Source organism: Mirounga angustirostris, unplaced genomic scaffold (assembly GCF_029215605.1).
Source record: "Mirounga angustirostris isolate CCGP_5_RB_7025 unplaced genomic scaffold, mMirAng1.0.hap1 SCAF_8, whole genome shotgun sequence".
Lineage (NCBI taxonomy): Eukaryota > Metazoa > Chordata > Mammalia > Carnivora > Phocidae > Mirounga > Mirounga angustirostris.
In genome coordinates, this window is record NW_026991716.1 from 28,782,527 (window position 1) to 28,803,278 (window position 20,752).

At 48.4% G+C, this 20,752-nt stretch overlaps 1 protein-coding gene across 5 annotated transcripts; it reads left to right on the forward strand.

Moving 5' to 3' along the window:
• The first annotated feature begins 42 nt into the window (after positions 1 to 42).
• Positions 43 to 14,428, forward strand: NFKBIL1 (NFKB inhibitor like 1). Of its 5 annotated transcripts, none has more exons than XM_064597360.1 (4): positions 43 to 172; positions 1,295 to 1,571; positions 8,757 to 8,978; positions 9,155 to 14,428. In XM_064597360.1, exons 2-4 carry the CDS (start codon positions 1,307 to 1,309, stop codon positions 9,745 to 9,747), a joined length of 1,080 nt encoding a protein of 359 aa, XP_064453430.1. In that variant the 5' UTR covers positions 43 to 172; positions 1,295 to 1,306; the 3' UTR covers positions 9,748 to 14,428. The 5 variants fall into 5 exon arrangements, with proteins under 5 accessions (XP_064453430.1, XP_064453428.1, XP_045722494.1 ...); XM_064597358.1 differs by lacking the exon at positions 43 to 172 and adding an exon at positions 743 to 918; XM_045866538.3 differs by lacking the exon at positions 43 to 172 and adding an exon at positions 744 to 918 and having other exon boundaries at positions 9,120 to 14,428.
• The last annotated feature ends 6,324 nt before the right edge of the window (positions 14,429 to 20,752 follow it).

Below are 20,752 nucleotides of genomic sequence, written 5' to 3' on the forward strand. Positions count from 1 at the left end.
TACACTGGCAGTACCCAGAAGAACCACATGGGAGCAGCAGAGACCAGACCCAAAGCTGCCGGCTACCGTCACAGCAGGTGCAGGGTTTTCCCGGTCGGAACGTCCAGGAGTGGGGGCAGGGGCAAAAAGGAGTGAGAAGGAGGCATAGAGGGGTTGAAAATGGGGTGAAAAGGTAAGGAAGTCGACACGTGTCGTGTATTGGGAGAAGAGGATGCTGGGTTTCCCTAAATTCTTCCTACTTCTCTTCCCTTTTTTTTTTCTCTCTCTCCCGTTTCTATCTCCCTCTTTTTATCTTTCCCAAGTCTAAATTTCTGCATCCATTTCATTTGCCTTCTCCTATAGTTGTTTCTTTATGTCTTTCACACATGTCTTTTTTGATCTGGCCCTGTTCTTGACCTCGTTGTGGTTTTAGTTTTGGTTTTCCATTTTCATCATGATTTTTAGTCCTCTTTATCTCCCCTGTTTTCTCTCTCTTCTCCTCTTCTATCTCTGAACCATCTCCTCTCTCTTCCCGTTTGGGGGAGGGGAGGATAAATCTCTAAATCGCCGTTTTTACCCTCCCATGCTCGGCTACTTTTCCTCGTTTACCGTCCAGTCTTCCGCTTTCGGGCGGACCCTTTATCCTAAGTTCCCAAGTTCCCCACCGAGGCCAGACTGAGGAAACACACACACCCCGTCCCCTCGGAGAGAGACGACATCCGGTAACGCGCTCATTTCCGCCCTTTACCTGCGTCTCGGCTTGCGCCATTTCCGCCAGCCTAGAGTGTCTCCGCCCTTCCCGCCTCCCTTCCTCGAGCGTCTTAAACACAGGCCTTGGGCCTACAGCTCTGGGGGTACTTAGGGGGGCGGGGGGCAGGTCTGATGAGTAACCCCTCCCCCCAGGTCCCAGAGGGAGAAGCCTCCACATCTGTCTGCCGGGTACATCATATTCCGTTTCTAGATCATTATTTGAAATTATCTGTGACTTAAATTCAGATTTCTGTTGATAAAAATTTTCCCCATCATTCTTTGTCTTTTTCAAAGTCTCTTGTTAACAATTATCTGGGCTAATGAGCCTCAAAGCAATTATTTATACTTTTCTCAAATTTTACATTAAGAAATCTGTGACCCAAGCCCTCTTCAAAAATTTTTTCAAACCTACCTAAGGGATGAGAGTTAGGAGAGGCCTCATCTCTTGCTGAAGATGTAAGAAGGGGGACCGAAGGGAGGAACAAGAGGGAATGTCAGGGACGGTGGGGGAGGGACCAGGCAAGGCTGGGGCCCTGACGGCTGCCTTTTTTTCCTTCTTCCTCAGCCCAAGACTTCCATGGCCTCCACTTCCCGCCGCCAACGCCGAGAGCGTCGCTTCCGTCGTTACTTGTCTGCAGGACGGCTGGTCCGGGCCCAGGCCCTCCTCCAGCGACACCCAGGCCTTGATGTAGACGCTGGGCAACCCCCACCACTGCACCGGGCCTGTGCCCGCCACGATGCCCCCGCCCTGTGCCTGCTGCTTCGGCTTGGGGCTGACCCTGCCCACCAGGACCGCCACGGGGACACGGCGCTGCACGCTGCTGCCCGCCAGGGCCCTGATGGTGAGTTTGCCTGGTGGGGAACAAGGTCATGAGCCACTGACTGACCGGGAATGAGATGAAGGCCAACGATTGAAAGATAAGCTAGTTATGCCTGGGAAGGTAATTAGTTGACCATGTTGGCATGTGGCAATCATTTGTGACTTTACTGAGTCACCATTGTCTGAAGAACCCAACATTCTCAAAACAGCAACTTCAGATTTCACATCTTTCTAGATGAGTAGCTATTTTGTCTCTTGACTGGTTGTTTGCCTGCCATGCAAAAAGTAAGATAGAGGGTAGGTTCTGCAATTCCATTGCCTGGGTTCAAATCCCAGCACCACACTTAACAGCTGTGTATTCTAGGGCAACTTACTAAACTTCCCTGAGGCTTAGTTTGCCCTCATGCAAAATTAAATAACAACAACCTTTTGCTGTGTCCCCGCACTTCTCACAAATCAGCATTTAATCCTCACAACAATAAGTACTAATATTATCCCCTATTTCTCAGATGAGGAAACAGCACAGAGAAGTTAAGTAACTTGTCAAAGTCACCCAGCTACAAAGTGGTAGAGCAGGGATTAGAACCCAGGCAGTCTAGCTAGACCATCTGTAATCTTTTTTTTTTTTTTTTAAGATTTTATTTATTTATTCGACAGAGAGAGAGACAGCGAGAGAGGGAACACAAGCAGGGGGAGTGGGAGAGGGAGAAGCAGGCACCCCGCAGAGCAGGAAGCCCGATGCGGGGCTCGATCCCAGGACCCTGGGATCATGACCTGAGCCGAAGGCAGATGCTTAACGACTGTGCCACCCAGGCGCCTCTAGACCATCTGTACTCTTAACGACTGTGTTATCCTATGCGGTATGTTATAGAATTATACAATGATGCGCCCATGTTCAAAGCACCCATGCTGTCACGTATATTTTGAGAATCAACTGACACAATATGTAATTAGAGCACCTGGCATGTGATTAGCACACAGTAGATGTTGGCCAGTAGTGTTTCTGATATCAACAGATCCATACTTCCTTACCCTCAGCTCTGCAACTCAAAAATACTAAGAGTCAAACATTTTTCACCAGACTTGTTTGGTGAGAAAACCTAACCTGAACTAAAGCGAGACTATCTGTGAATTGTTTTTATCCTACTGATGTCAATGTTCGTACATTTCTCTGCAGAAACATTCATGTGTTTGGTCACTGGAGCTGCCAGCTGGCCCTCCAGGCCACTTAATATACCGTGTATGTACTTTCAGATCAGCCCTACCAAATCCCAAAAACATCTGAGTTCTGAAAAACCTTTGACACTGAAGGTTTCAGATGGGAACCTATGGACAGTGGAAGCAGCTCTGTAGAGATAATAGCCCTCAGGAAAATAAAACCCTCTAGCGATTCTCCCCTGCTAGAGATTTTCCTTCTAGAGTAAGAACATTAGAGGAAAATCCCTGGGTTGGGTTGAACAACCTTAGCTCAGTTTGACTGCTGCTATCACCATCTTCCAGCTCCCCAACAGAAACCCCTCTCATCCCAAAAACTTCCCCCATATAGGAGAAAAAAAATCCCCTTTTCTTTAATTCCTCTTAATATAGTGAGATAGGCTGGCATATTCAGATTAAAAAAAAAATTTAAAAAGAGGAGATTTGCAAAATGTAGGCATCCAGTTTGACAGCTGACATTACACATGGCAAGAGAACAGAGAACCCTGTGGCAGATCTCAGACCTCCTCCAAGTTCAAATTCTACCACCTACAGGCTGTGTACCAGGGACATGCAACTTAACTTCCATGAGCCTAATTTGCCTCTCTTTTTTTAATTATTTTTTATTTTTTAACTCGCCTCTCTAAAATGGAAGTTGTGACAAGTAAATGAGGCAAGCACTTGGTATAGGTTTGGCACCCACCAGATAAAAAGTATTGTTATTTTTATTCTTACATTACCCAATTACGGCTTTTTGAGTAATAAAAATCTCTCGCATAGGACCTTCTTTTATTATATTGACATCTAAGAAGCACATGAGATCGATACTGTTACCCTATTACAGATGAGGAAATTAGGGTCCAGAAGGTTCAGGAACTTCCTGAAATCTACTAGCCAACAGGTTGTTGTCTTCCTAAGAGGGACCTGCCCTCGGGTCCCTCCCAAGCCCTGGTATACATCCTCTCAGGCCTTACTTCCTCCTGTTCCCCTGACAGCCCTGCCACCAGGTGGCCGTCTGGCTCTTTTGTAGAATGGCCCATCTCATTCAGCTTCTAGCTGCTTTAGAGACCATTAGGTCTTGAAATGCAAATATGTTCTTTGAACAGATGAAGTGACCCAGGATCCCCTAAGGAAGGGGAGGTGTTCTCCTATTCCCAAGTTAGGTGCGAGGGGTGAGGCAGTTCATGCTGGATTGACTGGGCTATGTGGTCACAACCAATGAGATGCCAGTGAATGGCTTTTGGTAACTTCCTTTTGGGACCCATCCCCTCATGGGGAAGTGGTCTTAGCTGTCAAAGGTGTGTCATGAACATACCTTAGTCAGACGATAACCATTCTCTACACACTACAAGAATTAGTGAACACCAAGAAACAGCAGGTCATTTTCTCACAGTCTTTACAAAAAGAAGAAAGTCCAAAGCCAGCCCGGTATTTTTTTTTGTTTTCTTATGTAACATTCACTGCACTTCTGCTTATTGCCAGCACAGTGTCAGACATCTGCCATCCACCGCTCACTTACACTGCAGAGCAGGAGTAAGCTGTGGCCCTGTTTGGCACATAGCTGTGCTGTCTGATTTACGTTCCATTTGCCTTTCCAGCCTTTCCTACCGTGGCACAACCACAGACCTGCAGCTCCAGCTACGTAGCTCTGTCTTCAGTGACTCCAAACATGTTTTTCACAAGACTGCCTCTACCTGTTGCCTTCCCAACCACCTGATTTTCACTTTGCTAAGTTATCCTCCCTTCCCAGCCCAACATAAGCCCACCTCCTCCTTGAAGCCCTCTCTGACCCCCCTCCCACTTTACCTTTTCTTCCTCTGTGCCTCAGTTAATCATCACTCAGTATAAGTTTCCAATATTGGTGTTTTTAAAAAATGTGTTGTGCCAGTTAGTGTGAACATCCCTTTAAGGTAGAAATCACATCTCATTATGGAGAAGGGAAGAACAGTGCTTCTGTCACTAAGAAAAGTACATGTTTACTTCAAGTTTTTTTTTTTTAAAGATTTTATTTATTTATTTGACAGAGAGAGACAGCGAGAGAGGGAACACAAGCAGGGGGAGTGGGAGAGGGAGAAGCAGGTTTCCCACGGAGCAGGGAGCCCGATGCGGGGCTCAATCCCAGGACCCTGGGATCATGACCTGAGCTGAAGGCAGACGCTTAACGACTGAGCCACCCAGGCGCCCCCAAGTTTTTTTTTTTTAATACAGATTTTTCCTAATATTATAAAAGCACAACATACTAATTAAAGAACACTGGGAAGTTGATCTGCACTGCTAAATTGGTGATAAAGGTGGCATTTCAAATCACTGGAGGGCAGTGAGCTATTTTAATAAACAACATTGAAGCATTTGGTTCATCTGGGGAAGAGTCCTACCTCACACCTGACTCAAAAATAAATTACAGGGGCGCCTGGGTGGCTCAGTCGTTAAGCGTCTGCCTTCCGCTCAAGTCATGATCCCAGGGTCCTGGGATCAAGCCCTGCATCAGGCTCCCCGCTCCGTGGGAAGCCTGCTTCTCCCTTTCCCACTCCCCATGCTTGTGTTCCCTCTCTCGCTGTATCTCTTTCTGTCAAATAAATAAATTAAATCTTAAAAAAAAAAAAAAGTAAATTACAGCTGCTTAAAACCTAAATATGACAGGAAGGGTGTGTACCAAATTCATGGGAGGAGTTTTCTCTGAGGAGGGGAATAAAATTTGGAAGGCAACATCAGAAAAAGCTTTAGCTTTATCTGTGATAGTTTATTTCTTTAAGACAAAATAATGTTGCAGAAATTACAGAATAGTAACATACCTTGTGGGAGGAATAGGGGTATTTATTGTACTATACTTTTTACATTTTTTTTTTAAGATTTTATTTATTTATTTGACAGATAGAGACAAAGCGAGAGAGGGAACACAAGCAGGGGGAGTAGGAGAGGGAGAAGCAGGCTTCCCGCTGAGCAGAGAGCCCGATGTGGGGCTCGATCCCAGGACCCTGGGATCATGACCCGAGCCGAAGGCAGACGCCTAACGACTGAGCCACCCAGGCACCCCTATACTTTTTACATTTTTTTTAAGATTTTATTTATTTATCTGAGAGAGAGAGAGCACAAGCAGGGGAAGCGGCAGGCAGAGAGAGAAGCAGGCTTCCCACTGAGCAGGGAGCCCGATGCGGGGCTCAATCCCCGGACTCTGGGATCATGACCTGAGCCGAAGGCAGACGCTTAACCTACTGAGCTACCCAGGCACCCCTACATTTTTTTAGATAAACTAAAAAAATAGTAGAAAAAAACACAAGAGGATATTTTTATAATCTTAGAGTGGAGAAAGCCTTTCTAAGGATGAAATAAAGCCAAAAGCTATAAAAGAAAATATTGATATGGATTTAACTACATAAAAACTTTTCAAAGATGGGAGAAAATATTTACAAATACTTGACACAAGAGGTTGATATCTATAATATATAAAGAGTTATCATGTCTACATATATAATTTCTAGGAGAGCAGTAGACAGAGAATATGAACAGGTCATTCACAAAAGAAATAAAGAGCCAGGGGCACCTGGCTGGCTCAGTCAGCAGAGCTTGTGACTCTTGATCTCAGGGTCATGAGTAGATTACTTAAAAAAAGAAAAAGAAAAAGCCAAAAAACATATAAAACAAAGAAAATTTCATTAATAAAATCATTTTTTCCTCATTAGATGAGCAAAATTAAAAGGATTGGTTGGTGATAATCTTGGTAAAGGACAACACAGGCGCTCTTTAGTCTCCGTAGGAGTATATGTTGGCACAAATTTGAGAGCGGTTTGATAAAACCGCACATGTTGTTTGACTCAGAAATTCCACTTCTGAGAGTCTACCCCACAGAAATACTGTAAGGAGTCTACAAAGACATATGTAGGAGGCCGAACATTTTTGGAAACAAAGTCTGCTGACTGGGCGTGGGGAGATGTTTGTTTCATACACATGGTGGAACACTACACAGTCATAAAAAAGAATGAGGTGGACTGTGTACGGTCCTGTGGGAAAGTACAAATGAGACGTTAGGTGAAAAAAGCAAGTTGCCAAACAAAACATAGAGCGTGACTACGTATCTCGGAAGAAAGTCATCCTGTGTATGCATTTATACACCCAGACAGGACTGGAAGGTACCACAGCAAACTTAACAGTGATTAAATGTATTCTTCACTCTTTAAAAAGAAAAAAAATGTTTCACATTAGTTATATCCCTTTCACATTAAAATATTAACCAGGGGTGCCTGGGTGGCTCAGTCGTTAAGCATCTGCCTTCAGCTCAGGTTGTGATTCCAGGGTCCTGGGATCGAGCCCCGCATCGGGCTCCCTGCTCCGCGAGAAGCCTGGTTCTCCCTCTCCCACTCCCCCTGCTTATGTTCCCTCTCGCTGTCTCTCTCTCTGTCAAATAAATAAATAAAATCTTAAAAAAAAAAAAATTAAATAAGATTGGAGGACAGCCACCCATAGTCCTACCACCCAGAGACTAGGATTTTTACATATTTTCTTCTAGTCTGTTTTTTTCCAACTAGGATTTGGGATTTGGCTGCTTCTTTTACACGGTTGTGATTGGATCCTATGTATAGTTTCGTAGCCAGCTTTTTCCACACACAAACATCATTTTTAGTGGCTATTGAATCTTCTGTACCATATTTTACTTACCATGTTTAAAGCCCATGAGTTTAAAAACCTCCTGTGCAAGCCTGAACACCCACCTACCCTCGTACCTGCTGTGAACCATGGTGGGGAATAAGCAGTTGAAAGAGAGGACTGGGTATTTGCTGGGTGGGACAGGTGGGGAGGGTTGGTGACAGGTCACGTCAGTGGTAAAGAGAAATGTCCTCTCCTCCTCTCATCCTGATGTGGTTTGAGCTGGGCAGCACTCGAGTGTACCAAGAGATGATGGGTGGGGGGCGATGGGCCTTGGCCAGCCAAGGTGGGCCCATTGTGTCTTCCTACCTTCCTGGCAGTGACAGGACAACCCTTCCCTGTCCCATCCTTTTGCCAGGTGGCCAGTACTTGGCAGCACCACAAAATAAAGATTTAATGACTGGCGGCCCATTTCCTCCTGCCCTAGGAAGAGAAAGTAGGTGCACAGGAAGGGAGGGTGCCTCACTCACCTTCCTCTGTCCCGGGAGTGGAAGAGGTGCTTGGTGGCCGTAGTGGGTGGGCTTGGCCAGGAGTAGAGTGCTGTGTTGGCAGTAAAGTGGTCAGCATGGCCTTCAGCTGATGCTAGAGTGGATGCAGTGAGGTCAGGGCTCAGGAGGAGCGGGGGTTCGGGAACATCAGTCCCTCTTCTGTTTACCCCCAGCCTCCTGTTAGCCAGTCCCTGGGTGGGACCCTCTATCTCAGCCCCTTTCTCCTGCCCTAGGTCAGTAGTCAGTTTGGAAAGAGCTTGCTTCGCTGCTGGGAACATTTCCATGGCTTAAAACTCATTGCTGGTCTGGACCCTGTACCTCCCCAACCCCTCCCAGTATGCCCTGTATGAGGTTGGCTGAGAGAAAGTCCCCTCCCTGAAAATATTTTACTCAGTTTATTGAAAAGCAATGTGAAAAGGTTTCTGTTACTTATTTGCATATTTATAATGGTGCAGAGTAAAATGTTCAGATATTTTACCAGTCTGAAGTATAGCTTTGGGCCAGAAACACAGTAAGAGTTATAAAGCGACAATATTTTCAAACCAAAAATGAAATTCATGGGTGGAGGTTTTTGACATGGCCCAGTGTGGCTGGAGGCAGGCTGGGAAATGTCATTGAACATAGTAGAACTCCTAGGATACTAAAATAGTTTGTGGGGACACAGATCAGAATATTTTAAACTACCACGCCTCTCACGCATGTGGTAAACTATCAGTAAGAATTTGTCAGTGACCGTGATTTCCTAACACCCAGGAGGCTTCCGTGCGGGCAACCCTTGCCGTTGCTCTAAGACCGAGAGAGTGAGTGACCAGCGGGATTCAGGATGGCGGCTGTGCCAAGGGGCGGGGGTCCCAGCTGATTTCTGCTCCCGGCTCTCCCAACAGCCTACACGGACTTCTTCCTGCCACTGCTGAGTCGCTGCCCTTCTGCTATGGGGATAAAGAATAAGGATGGGGAGACCCCTGGGCAGATTCTGGGCTGGGGACCCCCCTGGGATTCTGCTGAAGAGGAGGAAGAGGACGAGGCCTCTAAGGAGCGGGAATGGAGGCAGAAGCTGCAGGGAGAGCTGGAGGATGAGTGGCAGGAGGTCATCGGGAGGTTTGAAGGTGAGGAATCCATTCCCATGCATAGCTGCCCTTCTTCCCCTTGACCACTTTTCCTGTACCCGCCGCATGAAACCTCCCGCCGGCCTCCTGTACCCCCGTCCTCTATACCGCCCTCCCCTCTTGCCTGTCCCCTCCTCCCAGCATTTCCCCGGCCACCCCCATCCTGCCCTCCCAAGCAGATGACGCTTCCCATGAGGCCCAGGAGCCCGAGTCCTTCTCAGCCTGGTCAGACCGCCTGGCCCGGGAGGGCGCCCAGAGGCGGCGGCGGCAGCAGCGCGGGGCAGAGGGAGCCTGCCGACCGGCACGGGCTGCGGGCCCCAGTCACAGCTGGCCGCGGCAGGAGGAGGAGCAGCGGCGCTTCCGAGAGCGGGCGCGGGCCAAGGAGGAGGAGCTGCGAGAGGGCCGGGCCAGGCGGGCACAGGAGGCTCGTGGGGACCGAGGGCCAGAGCCAGTCAGGGCTGGGCCCAGGGCAGAGCCCCCAAGAGGAGCAGGGAGGGGCAGCCTCTGGCGCTTTGGTGATGTGCCCTGGCCCTGCCCTGGGGGGGGGGACCCGGAGGCCATGGCCGCAGCCCTGGTGGCCAGGGGCCCCCCGTTGGAGGAACAGGGAGCCCTAAGGAGGTACTTGAGGGTCCAGCAGGTCCGCTGGCACCCTGACCGCTTCCTGCAGCGATTCCGAAGCCAGATTGAGACCTGGGAGCTGGGTCGCGTGATGGGGGCCGTCACGGCCCTTTCTCAAGCCCTGAATCGCCACGCGGAGGCCCTCAAGTGACCCCAGGGAAAGAGTGAGAAACTGCAGGGAACGCAGCCTTAGAGGCAGGGCAGTAGTAAGGGGAAGGTCAGGGATGGGGATGACGAGGAAGAGGCTGATGCTGTACGGCGAAGGATATGGGGTGGGAGCGAGACTTGTAATGAGTGGGAGTGGGGAGGATATGGGCCACCACCACTGCTCCTTGACTCCTCTAGTTCCTAATAAGACCTGGTTCCACATCTCACTCCTGGTGTCTCTTCTGCCTTTTTCCATTGCTGTGGTTTTCATCATACATGACCTCTCCTTTCTCACCCCGCCCGCCAAAATCCGCAGCTCCTACACACCTGCAGCACGCACTCACACACCAAGTTGGGCTCTCAGCTGGAGCCAAGAAGGCCCTGCTTGCCCACCTGCAAAGGCAGCCCTAAGAAGACCCAGTTTGCCCACCAGTCTCCACTCCCTGCGCTGGGCTCCTCCACTGTGCTGTCAGTGACTGGAGAAATAGACGTGAACAGAGACGAAAAAGGGAACAAAACCAGTTTCCCTCCTCTCCCCAGTTCCCCAGCTAGAACCACATCCTCCTCCCCACTTAACACTCCCTCCCCCAACACAGGGCTTTCCCTTTGCTGAGTCACTGAATGATCTGAGTTGGGGGCAGCTGGAGCTGGGGGCCATGAGGAGGTTGTGGGAGGATGGGATAGAAGCAGAATGGACAAAGGAAGAGCCCTGTGGGGGAGTGGAATTTCGGTTGCTAAAATTAGGAGCAGGGGAAGGAGGTGGAAAGAGCCAAATTATGTAACCTGGGTTGTCTGTTCTTGGGCAACCAGCGATCCACACCCAAGGCTATCTCCCCGCTAGCTCCTCAGTCCTATGTCTTCGCCTCCAGGGCCCCAGTCCTTGCCAGCTTCTGCCCCCATCCCACACCTGGGCTTCCTCTCTCAGCAGTCTAGCCTTCCAGAGAGGCATCTTTTCCTGAAGTTGAGGAAAAGGTACTGAGGGGCGGAGGGAGAGGGTCTGGCGCCATCCCTTTCACTGTTCCATACTCAGATCCACTCGAGCTCCCCAGAACCGGGAGAGGAAGTTGTAGATGGTACCAAACCCCGCTGTCGTCCCCCAGGACACAACAGGGAACTCCGCAAAGAGCAAAGAGTTACAGGCGTGTGCTGGCGTGTGCGGTCTGCATGCGTCTACATCAGAGAATATTAAGAATCAGAAACAAATTTTTTAGGGTTGGAGCCCTGGTCTACTCAGGAGAATCCTGAGGGCAGTAGAGGAGAGGGAGGGAAGCCCGCGGGAGCAGGGGAACACGGGCGGGCACGAGACCCTGGGAGAAGACAGCCAAAGAGACCCGAGGCCTCCCAGGGAGCAGGCAGCTGTCAGGGTCCGGAGGAGGAAGGGCTGATGAGAAAGATCTGTGAGAGGAAGCTGCTGTGATTCAGAGAAGAGCCTGCGAGCTGTGAGCAGCCCAGGCGTCCGGTTCCTCTCACAGGCCGGAGATTTCGGAAGTGGCATGCAAAGAGCCCAGCTGTGGAGCTGGGGGGAGCTGGGGTTGGGATCCCTAAGCTGGGGGTTGAGAGGTAAGCAATAGAAACCTTTGGCGTCCAGATTCGCTCCTCCATCCAGCAGAGTTTTCTTTGGTTTTGAAGCACATCATTTCCCCTCTGCAAGAGTTACATAAAACCAAAGCAAAATAAGCCCTGATCCCTGGCCCCCAAACCTCCCTCTTCTCAACGTCCCTCCCTGGTGTCTGGCCCCCAGGCCTGTTGGGGGTTCCCCTGAGTGAGGGCTGTTCACTTTCTCTGACCACAGGGTTTCCGCTTCTGTGTCTCTTGTTTCCTAGGCTGATAAAAATACTGAGCCCTAGAGGCCCTGGCTTCCTCTGACCCCCTGGGGCCAGGCAGCAGGCATCCTGTCCACCGTGGTGGGGGCAGGGAGGGGGGCCCAGGGATCCCCAAGGGATGACTCAGTGCCTACCATGAAACACTGGGGAGGTGTGAATGTGTGTATCTGCTCTCGAGAGCTGGAACGAGGAATCAATTCTTGGGGAAGGATGATGCATTGGGGTTCAGTTAGGAAAACAGGATTAGGGAACGAGACTAGTGAGATCAAAGAGGGTCAGTTGGGGGATTGAGCTTGGGGCCGGTTTGAGTTAAGTTGGGAAAAGGATCTGGGGGGGACTCTATTCAGTGTAGTTCAACTGAGCAACAAGTAGCCCAAAGATAAATCCAAACTGCTGCAAGTTTGCAGTCTAACAGGGGAGGTAAGGCCCACAGCTAATTGTCATTCAGGGCATGATGCTGAGTAAATATTAGAGCGTAAGACACAGTGGGTATGGAAGGGGGAGGGGGCGCTGAGCCGGGAGAGGGCATTTGACTGGTGCTGAGTGGGCAGAATTTCTATGGGTGGAGGTGGCGGGAAAGGCTCCATAGACAAACGAACTGGCTTCAGCAGAGACCAGGAGTCAGAAAACAGTGTATTGAGGAAAAGACGAGTGTCCTGAGGAAGACGAAGCACAGGTGTGAGTGAGCAGGTGTTGAAGAGAGGCCCGCAGGAGGCCAAGGTACAGGGTCCGGGACCTCAGCCTGTGTGCCGCGGTAGTGGCGGCAGCCCTGCAGAAGAGGGGGAGAGAGCGGAGAGTGCTGCGGGGGTTACAGACGAGGAGTGAAGAAGAAAACCGCGATCATTCCTGCCATGTCAAGCCCTTTCCTAACAGGAGTAATCCTGCCAACAACTGTTCAGAAGGTGGGTGGTGGATCTCCTTTGTAAAGAGGAAACGGGGCGGGGGGCTCACAAACATACTGAACTTGCTTAAGGCCACACAGGTAAAAAGTAGCAGATTAGCACTAAGTGCATCTTACTCCAAAACTTGTGTGCTTTCACTTAGGTCCGAGTAACTCCAAATAGCGTTAAAGGAGGGAACAGATCTTAAAAACTTTGAGAGGATAAGTCATTAGCACAACTGGTGGGACGGTGGGAGGAATCTTAGAAGAAGAGGAATCTTGGATGACCCTGAATTTTGTTCCTAGGGGATTAGAAAGATGATGCCCTAAGCCTAGGAGACACCTAGCTGAGAGGAAAGATAAGGAATTCAGTTTCAGACACTGAAGCAATACATTTTGATTAAGCACCTGATAGGAGCAGGGCACTCTGCTAGACAAAAGGTTTAAAAGAAATATAAAGTCACTGCCCTCATAGAACTTGCAGTCTAATGAGATAAACAATATATAAGTAACAACTACAGGTGGTAATGGGAGGTGCACCTGCCTAGAGTAATAAAGTGTTCAAACAAGGCCTGCTGAGTTTGAGGTGCTAGCATAACAGGTGGAGATTTCTGGCAAGCAGGTCCAGAGCTCAAGAGAAAAGTGTGAGCTGGAGGGGTAGATTCGGGCATCATTCCCTTCCTAGGGGAGATTGAGCCTCGAAGTGCACCGGATCCCCTAGAGAGGGTGATCAGAAGAGCCCCTGAAGATGGTCGAAGCAAGAGGAATCAATAAAGGAGGGAGGTGGGGAAGTGGTCAGAGAAGTAGGGCAAGGGAGGGGTGTGCCAAGCAGAGACAGGGCAGCAGCCACATCTAATGCTTCAAAGAGGCCTAGTAGGGGAAGGTTGAAAGATCCTTTGGGTTCAGGAACTAGACAATTACAAATTTTGAGAAAACAGTTTCCACTTACCAGAGGGGCAGAAATCACTTTACATAGGTTAAGGAATGAGTGGGAGGTGAGGAAAGGGAGGTGGTAGGTACAAAGTCATAGAATAGTGAATATGGAAGATAACTAAGAGTCATCTCTAATGCAACCCACGAATTTTACAGATGAGGAAAATGTTACCAGTTCCCAAAAAAGTGGGTAGTTAAGGGGGCTAGTCTCTTGAGACATCACACAGAAAAGGAAGGTGAGAGATGAAATGGCAGAGAGAAAAACAGAGTCCAGGGAAGGATTTTTTTTATTTTCAAGAAATAAAATTGAACGGGCGCCTGGGTGGCTCAGTCGTTAAGCGTTGGCCTTTGGCTCAGGTCATGACTTCAGGGTCCTGGGATCGAGCCCCGCATCCCTGCTCGGCGGGGAGCCTGCTTCTCCCTCTCCCATTCCCCCTGCTTGTGTTCCCTCTCTCGCTGTGTCTCTCTTTGTGAAATAAATAAAATCTTTAAAAAAAAAAAAAAAGAAAATTGAATATGTTTACAATGAAAGCACAGCGCATGAAGAGAGAAAGATACCGAAGATTTGAGGTGGGAAAGAATATGGTAAAGACACAGGAAGTGGAATACAGAGCACAGAGGATCTGCCTTGGACAGGAGAAGAGTCCTCAGAGTCAAAAGAAAAGAAAGATGGGGCGCCCGGGTGGCTCAGTCGGTTAAGCGTCTGCCTTTGGATCAGGTCATGATCCCAGGGTCCTGGGATTGAGCCCCATATCAGGCTCCCTGCTCAGCCCCAAGTCTGCCTCTCCTTCTGCCCCTCCCCCCGCTCATGCTCTCTCATTCACTCTCTCAAATAAATGAAAAAAATCTTTTAGGGGCGCCTGGGTGGCTCAGTTGGTTAAGCGACTGCCTTCGGCTCAGGTCATGATCCTGGAGTCCCGGGATCAAGTCCCGCATCGGGCTCCCTGCTCAGCAGGGGGTCTGCTTCTCCCTCTGCCCTCTTCCCTCTCGTGCTCTCTGTCTCTCATTCTCTCTGTCTCAAATAAATAAATAAAATCTTTAAAAAAAAATCTTTTAAAATAAATTAAAATTTAAATTAAAAAAAAAAAAGAGGGTGACTGGGTGGCTCAGTCATTACACGTCTGCCTTCGGCTCAGGTCATGATCCCAGGGTCCTGGGATCAAGCCCCACATCAGGCTCCCTGCTCGGCAAAGCCTGCTTCTCCCTCTCCCACTCCCCCTGCCTGTGTTCCCTCTCTCACTGTGTCTCTCTCCGTCAAATAAATAAAATCTTAAAAAAAAAAAAAAGATGAAATGTAAATAAAGTGAAGGAAAAAGAAGGAAGTGAAGAGATCAGCTCGGATGGCCTTAAGCTCAATGAAATACAGGACAGCTTCACCAACTGAGAGTAAAGAGGTGTAAGAGGCACAGAGATTTAGAACATCCCCTGCAGGAGTATAACAGGGAATCAAGAAAGAAAGATTGAGAAATACTGAGGGCTCTCTCAGGTTAAATGGCCAGGAGGAGCAGAAGGCCTCTTCTAGTGACATGACTCTCCTGCCAAGTGTGGCGACCTAGGAGAAAGCCCCAAGGATGAGACCATTGAGTTTACCCAAATCCAAGTTTTTTAAGGTTGTCTTGGTAGAACACCAAGTGACTCTAAAGTGCTAGTGAAGAGCTGTCTGGGTGGCTCAGTCGGTTAAGCACCTGACTATCGATTTTGGTTCTGGTCATGATTTCAGGGTCCTGAGGTCAAGCCCCACATTGGGCTCTGCCGTGGGCGTGGAGCTTGCTTAAGACTCTCGCCCTCTGCCCCTCCCCCCCCGCTCACTCGCTCTCTCCCCCCCCCCAAAAAAAACAAAAAAACAAAGTGCTAGTGAATGTAGTTGAAATTTTTGACCATGCAGTGCAAGTTAAACCAGATGGACAAGGCAAACAAGGAAAGAAGAGGGGTTGGAAGCCTTGGTGAGAATGGAGAACTAATTTGATGGGAGGAAAGAGTGGGGGGTGTGAAAAGTGAGTGGTGGTTGTGAGAGGGAAAATTCAGAGTTCAAGATCTCAAAGATATAGCCCTTCCAAGTGATGCTGAGGTCTGAGATACAACTTTACACAGGGGTGCCTAAACGGGAGCAGGGAAAGAGACTGGAAAGCTTTTGTAACTGAAAAAGTTGAAGCACTGAGAGGACAGTGTGAGACCATTCTGTGTGGTTTTGAAGTCTCTAAAGATGTTGGTGGGGATGAGATATGAAGAAAAACTGAGATAGATATAAAGTTGTTAAGAGTGTGATAAAGATGTTGGTGGAGAAGACTGCTGTGCAGATAGGAAGAGCATGGCAAATACAAAACGCATGGGCTTCAAGAAAAGAAAAGGAGGTTACCAATGGTGCTGAACAGTGGTCTCTCCTCTGCCCCCTGCCCCTTGAGATTGGAGAGAAGGAAGAGCAGCCTTCACCAAAGAGAAAAGGAGCAACATTAGGGTAAATCCAGGTTTCACAGTGCCAGAGGAAGACTCTTTCAAAAATGAGACAGAGAATTTGAATATATGAGGAGCTCCACAGCATACTGTGAAATGGATTGGTAGAACCGTCGTGTGGGGTAAGGAGTCTAATCCATGGAGGTTAGATCCCAGTGAGAGTTCAGGAGAAGAAGAAAAAGGCTGGAGGGTTTTGCTTCTGGAAACAGGGGGTTGCTGCTTCTGGAATTTAGAATGGAAGGTACATAGCATTTATTATGATGGAAAAAAAACATAAATACCCCAAAGGAGGTGTTAGGGGGATGCACAAGACAAAGCATGTCTTCTAGTTCCACGGCTTCAAATGCCCATCTTCATGCTGATGACTCCCAGTGTTGTCTCTCTAGCTCTGACCTTGCCTCTGAAAGCCAGACTCCTATCCAATTGCCAAGTGTCATCTCCACTTGGATGTCTGCCCAATGGATTTAGACTTAACATATTCAAAACTGAACTTTTGGTTCTCCCACGTCATCGGAATCCATGTCCCTCCCAGTTTCCCTATCATCCAACCCCCCCAAAAACCCATCCAATCTATCATCGAGTCCTATCAATTCTACCCCTGAAATATATCCCATATTTGTCTACTTCTCTCCAATTTCATGGCTGCCACCATCTTCTCTCCTATTGCTGCCATTGCCTCCTAATTGATGTCCCTGCTTTCATTCTTTCCTCCTACAATCCAGTCTAGATAAAATCTTTTTTTTTTAAGATTTTATTATTTATTTGAGAGAGTGAGCGAGAGAAAGCACAAGCAGGGGGAGTGGGAGAGGGAGAAGCAGGCTACCTGCTGAGTGGAGAGCCCGATGCGGGGCTCTATCCCAGGACCCTGGAATCATGACCTGAACCTAAGGCAGATGCTTAACGACTGAGCCACCCAGGCGCCCTAGACACGGGATCTTTTAAAAACATAAATCCGGGGCGCCTGGGTGGCTCAGTCATTAAGCGTCTGCCTTCGGCTCAGGTCATGATCCCAGGGTCCTGGGATGGAACCCCGCATCGGGCTCCCTGCTCCGCAGGAGGCCTGCTTCTCCCTCTCCCTCTCCCCCCGCTTGTGTTCCCTCTCTCGCTGTATCTCTCTCCGTCAAATAAATAAACAAAATCTTAAAAAACAAACAAACAAACAAACATAAATCCGGGGCGCCTCGGTGGCTCAGAGGGTTAAGCGTCTGCTTTCGGCTCAGGTCATGATTCCAGGGTCCTGGGATCAAGTCCTGCATCGGGCTCCCTGCTCAGCGAGGAGCCTGCTCCTCCCTCTTCCTCTGCCTGCCGCTCTGTCTACTTGTGCTCTCTCTCTCTGTGTCAAATAAATAAATAAAATCTTAAAAAAATAATAAAAATAAAAACATAAATCCAATCACCTCTGCCTCACTCCTCTCTGTCCTCCTCCTCCCCCCCTTCCCTCCTTATACACACACACACACACACACTGACACCCTCCAAAGTCTTCCCCATGGTTGAATAAAAGCCAGATGCTTTCTTTCTCCTTGAACGGTCCTGCGTGATCTGGCTCCTGCCTCCTCTCTCTGACCTCATCCCCCACCCGCTCCTGCTCTCTCTGTTCCAGCCGCGCCAGCTTCTTTTCTGTTCCTCAACACCCCCAGCTCATTTCTACCTTCCAGCCTTTGCAGTAGCTGTTCCTTTTGCCTGGAATGCTTCTCCCCTACACCTTCACCTGGTCACTCTTACTTGTCATTTGGGTCTCAGCTTAAATGCCACTTAGAGAGGACTTCCTGACCACTGTGTCTAAGGTAGTTCTCTGCCACTCCTCACATGCCCTGTATTGTTTCCTCCTAGCACTACTTACTGACTTCTGTGTATTTCCTTTCTGCCTTGCCTTATGAGGATGTCTGATTTGTTTGCCTCTATATCCCTATTGCCTAGAACAGTGCCCAGCACATAGTAGGCACTCAATAAAAACTTAAATGGGGGCAAAGAAAAAAAAACCTTAAACGAAGACATGGATGAATAATGGGATAAAACAGGAGAAAGCTCATCTTTAGATTTGTGGCTTAGATTGGATTTACCTTTAGAGTCAGGTTTAACTATAGAGTTGGGGGTGGGGATGAGTTGATTTCAAAATTAGCTGTAGGGAACAAGATTGGTTTAGTTTAGAGGATAAGTTTATTTTCAGGTTTATTTATTGGAATGTGTTTAGATTTGAGGTTAGGGTTGGGTAGTTTGAGTTACGATTTGGGTTGAGGTTAAATTTGAGTTAGGTTCAAAGTTAGTATTAATCCCAATATAGGTTCTGAGGCTAAGTTCAAGTTTGAAGCTAATGTCATTTCAATCTCATTTAGAGGCCTCAGAAATTTCACTAGTTTCTCCACAGAGCCCACTGTAGAGACTGTATTTCCCTGAGTTTGGGGCTCAAGACTCTAGTCATCACCCCTCCCACCCAGGGAAAGCCCCAAACCAACTGCTGGCCTCTCCAAGAAAGAAACTGAATTTCACACAACCTCCGAAACTGAGATTGAAACCAAGATTGGCCCATCTCAAGGAGCGTCCTTCAGCACATCACAAACGCCTGTGACACTGAGCCTCAGCCCAGTTCTTGCCCTTCCTTCCTCTCTTTCTCTCATGTCTCCCTGTCACTCTTTCTCACCTTCCCCTTTTTGTTCCTCAATGCCCTGTCTTCCCCTGACCTAAGTTTCTCCCTTTCTTGGTTTCTCATCGTTAATTGCAACACTGTTTTATATTTTAATATAACTGAGGTCGCTTAGTCCATCAGCTCCTACCATTAGAGAGGCAGAAAGAGACAACAGGAAGGAAAAGGAACCCCAGAGAAAGAGAGACACAGAGAAAAGAAAAGGAGCAGGGCCCAAGAGGGAAACCAACAGTGACATAAGAGACCATAGGTTAAAAGAATAAGAAGAAGCCAAGCTATAGACCAAGATATTTTTTAAAAGATATATTTATTTAGGGGCACCTGGGTGGCTCAGTCAGTTAAGTAATTGCCTTCTGCTCAGGTCATGATCCCAGGGTCCTGGGATCAGATCCCTGCATCAGGCTCCCTGCTTGGCGGGGAGTCTGCTTCTCCCTCTACCCCTCCCCTGCTCATGATCTCTCTCTCTCTCAAATAAATAAAATGAAATCAGAAAAAGATTTATTCATTTATTAGAGAGCACATGCAAGAGCTTGGAAGGGACAGAGAGAGAAGGAGAGAGAGAATCTCAAGCAGAATCCCCACAGAGCGTAGAGCCCAACATGGGGCTTGGGGCTCAATATCATAACCCTGAGATCATGACCTGAGCCGAAAGAGTTGGATGCTTAACTGACTGAGCCACCCAGGCGCCACTAGACCAAGATATTTAAAGGAGGCATCGGTGGCTACTCCTCCTCCATCACATCTGCTCAGCCCCACCCCTGTAGATTTTGCCTAGAAACTCTCGTCCTTTCCATCCTCCTGCTGCTGCCTCAATGTAAATGTAAGCTCTTGTCATCTCCTTGCTGGTTATTGCACAACTTTCCTAACTGGTCTCCACCTTCTGCTTTTCCCTCCAGCCCCTCACTCCCATACCCCAAACCACTCTTCATGCAGCTTCCAGACTCATTTTTCTGATGTACCAATCTGCATGAGTCCCTCTCTCGCTTAAAAATTTTGGTGACTCCCCATCATAATTAGAATGAAATCCAAACTTCTTTTCTTGGTTTTAAGCCCTTCAGAATGGGGGCGCTCAGGTCATGATCCCGGGGTCCTGGGATTGAGCCCCACATCGGGCTCCCCTGCTCAGTGGAGAGCCTGCTTCTCCCTCTCCCTCTGCCTGCCGCTCCCCCTGCTTGTGCTCTCTCTCTCTCTCTGTCAAATAAATAAATAAAAATCTTTAAAAAATAAATAAATCCTTCAGAATGCGTTCTCAGCTTAACTCCCAAGCCTCATCTCTGCTCCTTCTATTTGTACCCAAACTGTAAATAAAGTGAAGGAAAAAGAAGGAAGTGAAGAGATCAGCTCGGATGGCCTTAAGCTCAATGAAATACAGGACAGCTTCACCAACTGAGAGTAAAGAGGTGTAAGAGGCACAGAGATTTAGAACATCCCCTGCAGGAGTATAACAGGGAATCAAGAAAGAAAGATTGAGAAATACTGAGGGCTCTCTCAGGTTAAATGGCCAGGAGGAGCAGAAGGCCTCTTCTAGTGACATGACTCTCCTGCCAAGTGTGGCGACCTAGGAGAAAGCCCCAAGAATGAGACCATTGAGTTTACCCAAATCCAAGTTTTTCAAGGTTGTCTTTTTTTTTTTTAATATTTTATTTATTTATTTGACACAGAGAGACTCAGAGAGAGAGGGAACACAAGCGGTGGGGGGGGGGGGGGGGGGAGAGGGAGAAGCAGGCTTCCCGTGGAGCAGGGAGCCCAATGTGGGGCTCGATCCCAGGACCCTGGGATCATGACCTGAGCCAAAGCAGACGCTTAACTGACTGAGCCACCCAGGTGCCCCACACATGGCCAAGTGATTCTAAAGTGCTAGTGAAGGACTGCCTGGGTGGCTCAGTCAGTTAAGCACCTGACTATCTATTTTGGTTCTGGTCATGATTTCAGGGTCCTGAGGTCAAGCCCCACATAGGGCTCTGCCCTGGGCATGGAGCTTGTTTAAGACTCTCTCCCTCACCATCCCGCCCTGCTCAGGCTCTCTCTCAACACTTAATGCCTGACACCCCTCTCCCAGGCTAAGTTCAATGACTTTTCTATGGACTGCCTTAAGGCCATCGTCACACTTTATTCTAATTATCTGCTAACTTTCCTGTCTTCCACGCTGGTTTTGAGTTCCCAGAGGGCATGGGAACTGTCTTTCACATCTGTATCCTCAATACCTTGTACAAGGTCCTCAATAAACGTTTCTGAAATAGAGAGAAAGCTAAAGAGGTGGAAGGAGAATGAAAAGAAA

Coding starts and splice junctions, on each gene's coding strand:
- NFKBIL1 (XM_064597358.1), top strand. CDS start 862: ATGAGTAACCCCTCCCCCCAGGTCCCAGAGGGAGAAGCCTCCACATCT. Junction 919..1,294: donor CCTCCACATCTGTCTGCCGG/GTACATCATATT, acceptor CTTCTTCCTCAG/CCCAAGACTTCCATGGCCTC. Junction 1,572..8,756: donor TGCCCGCCAGGGCCCTGATG/GTGAGTTTGCCT, acceptor CTCTCCCAACAG/CCTACACGGACTTCTTCCTG.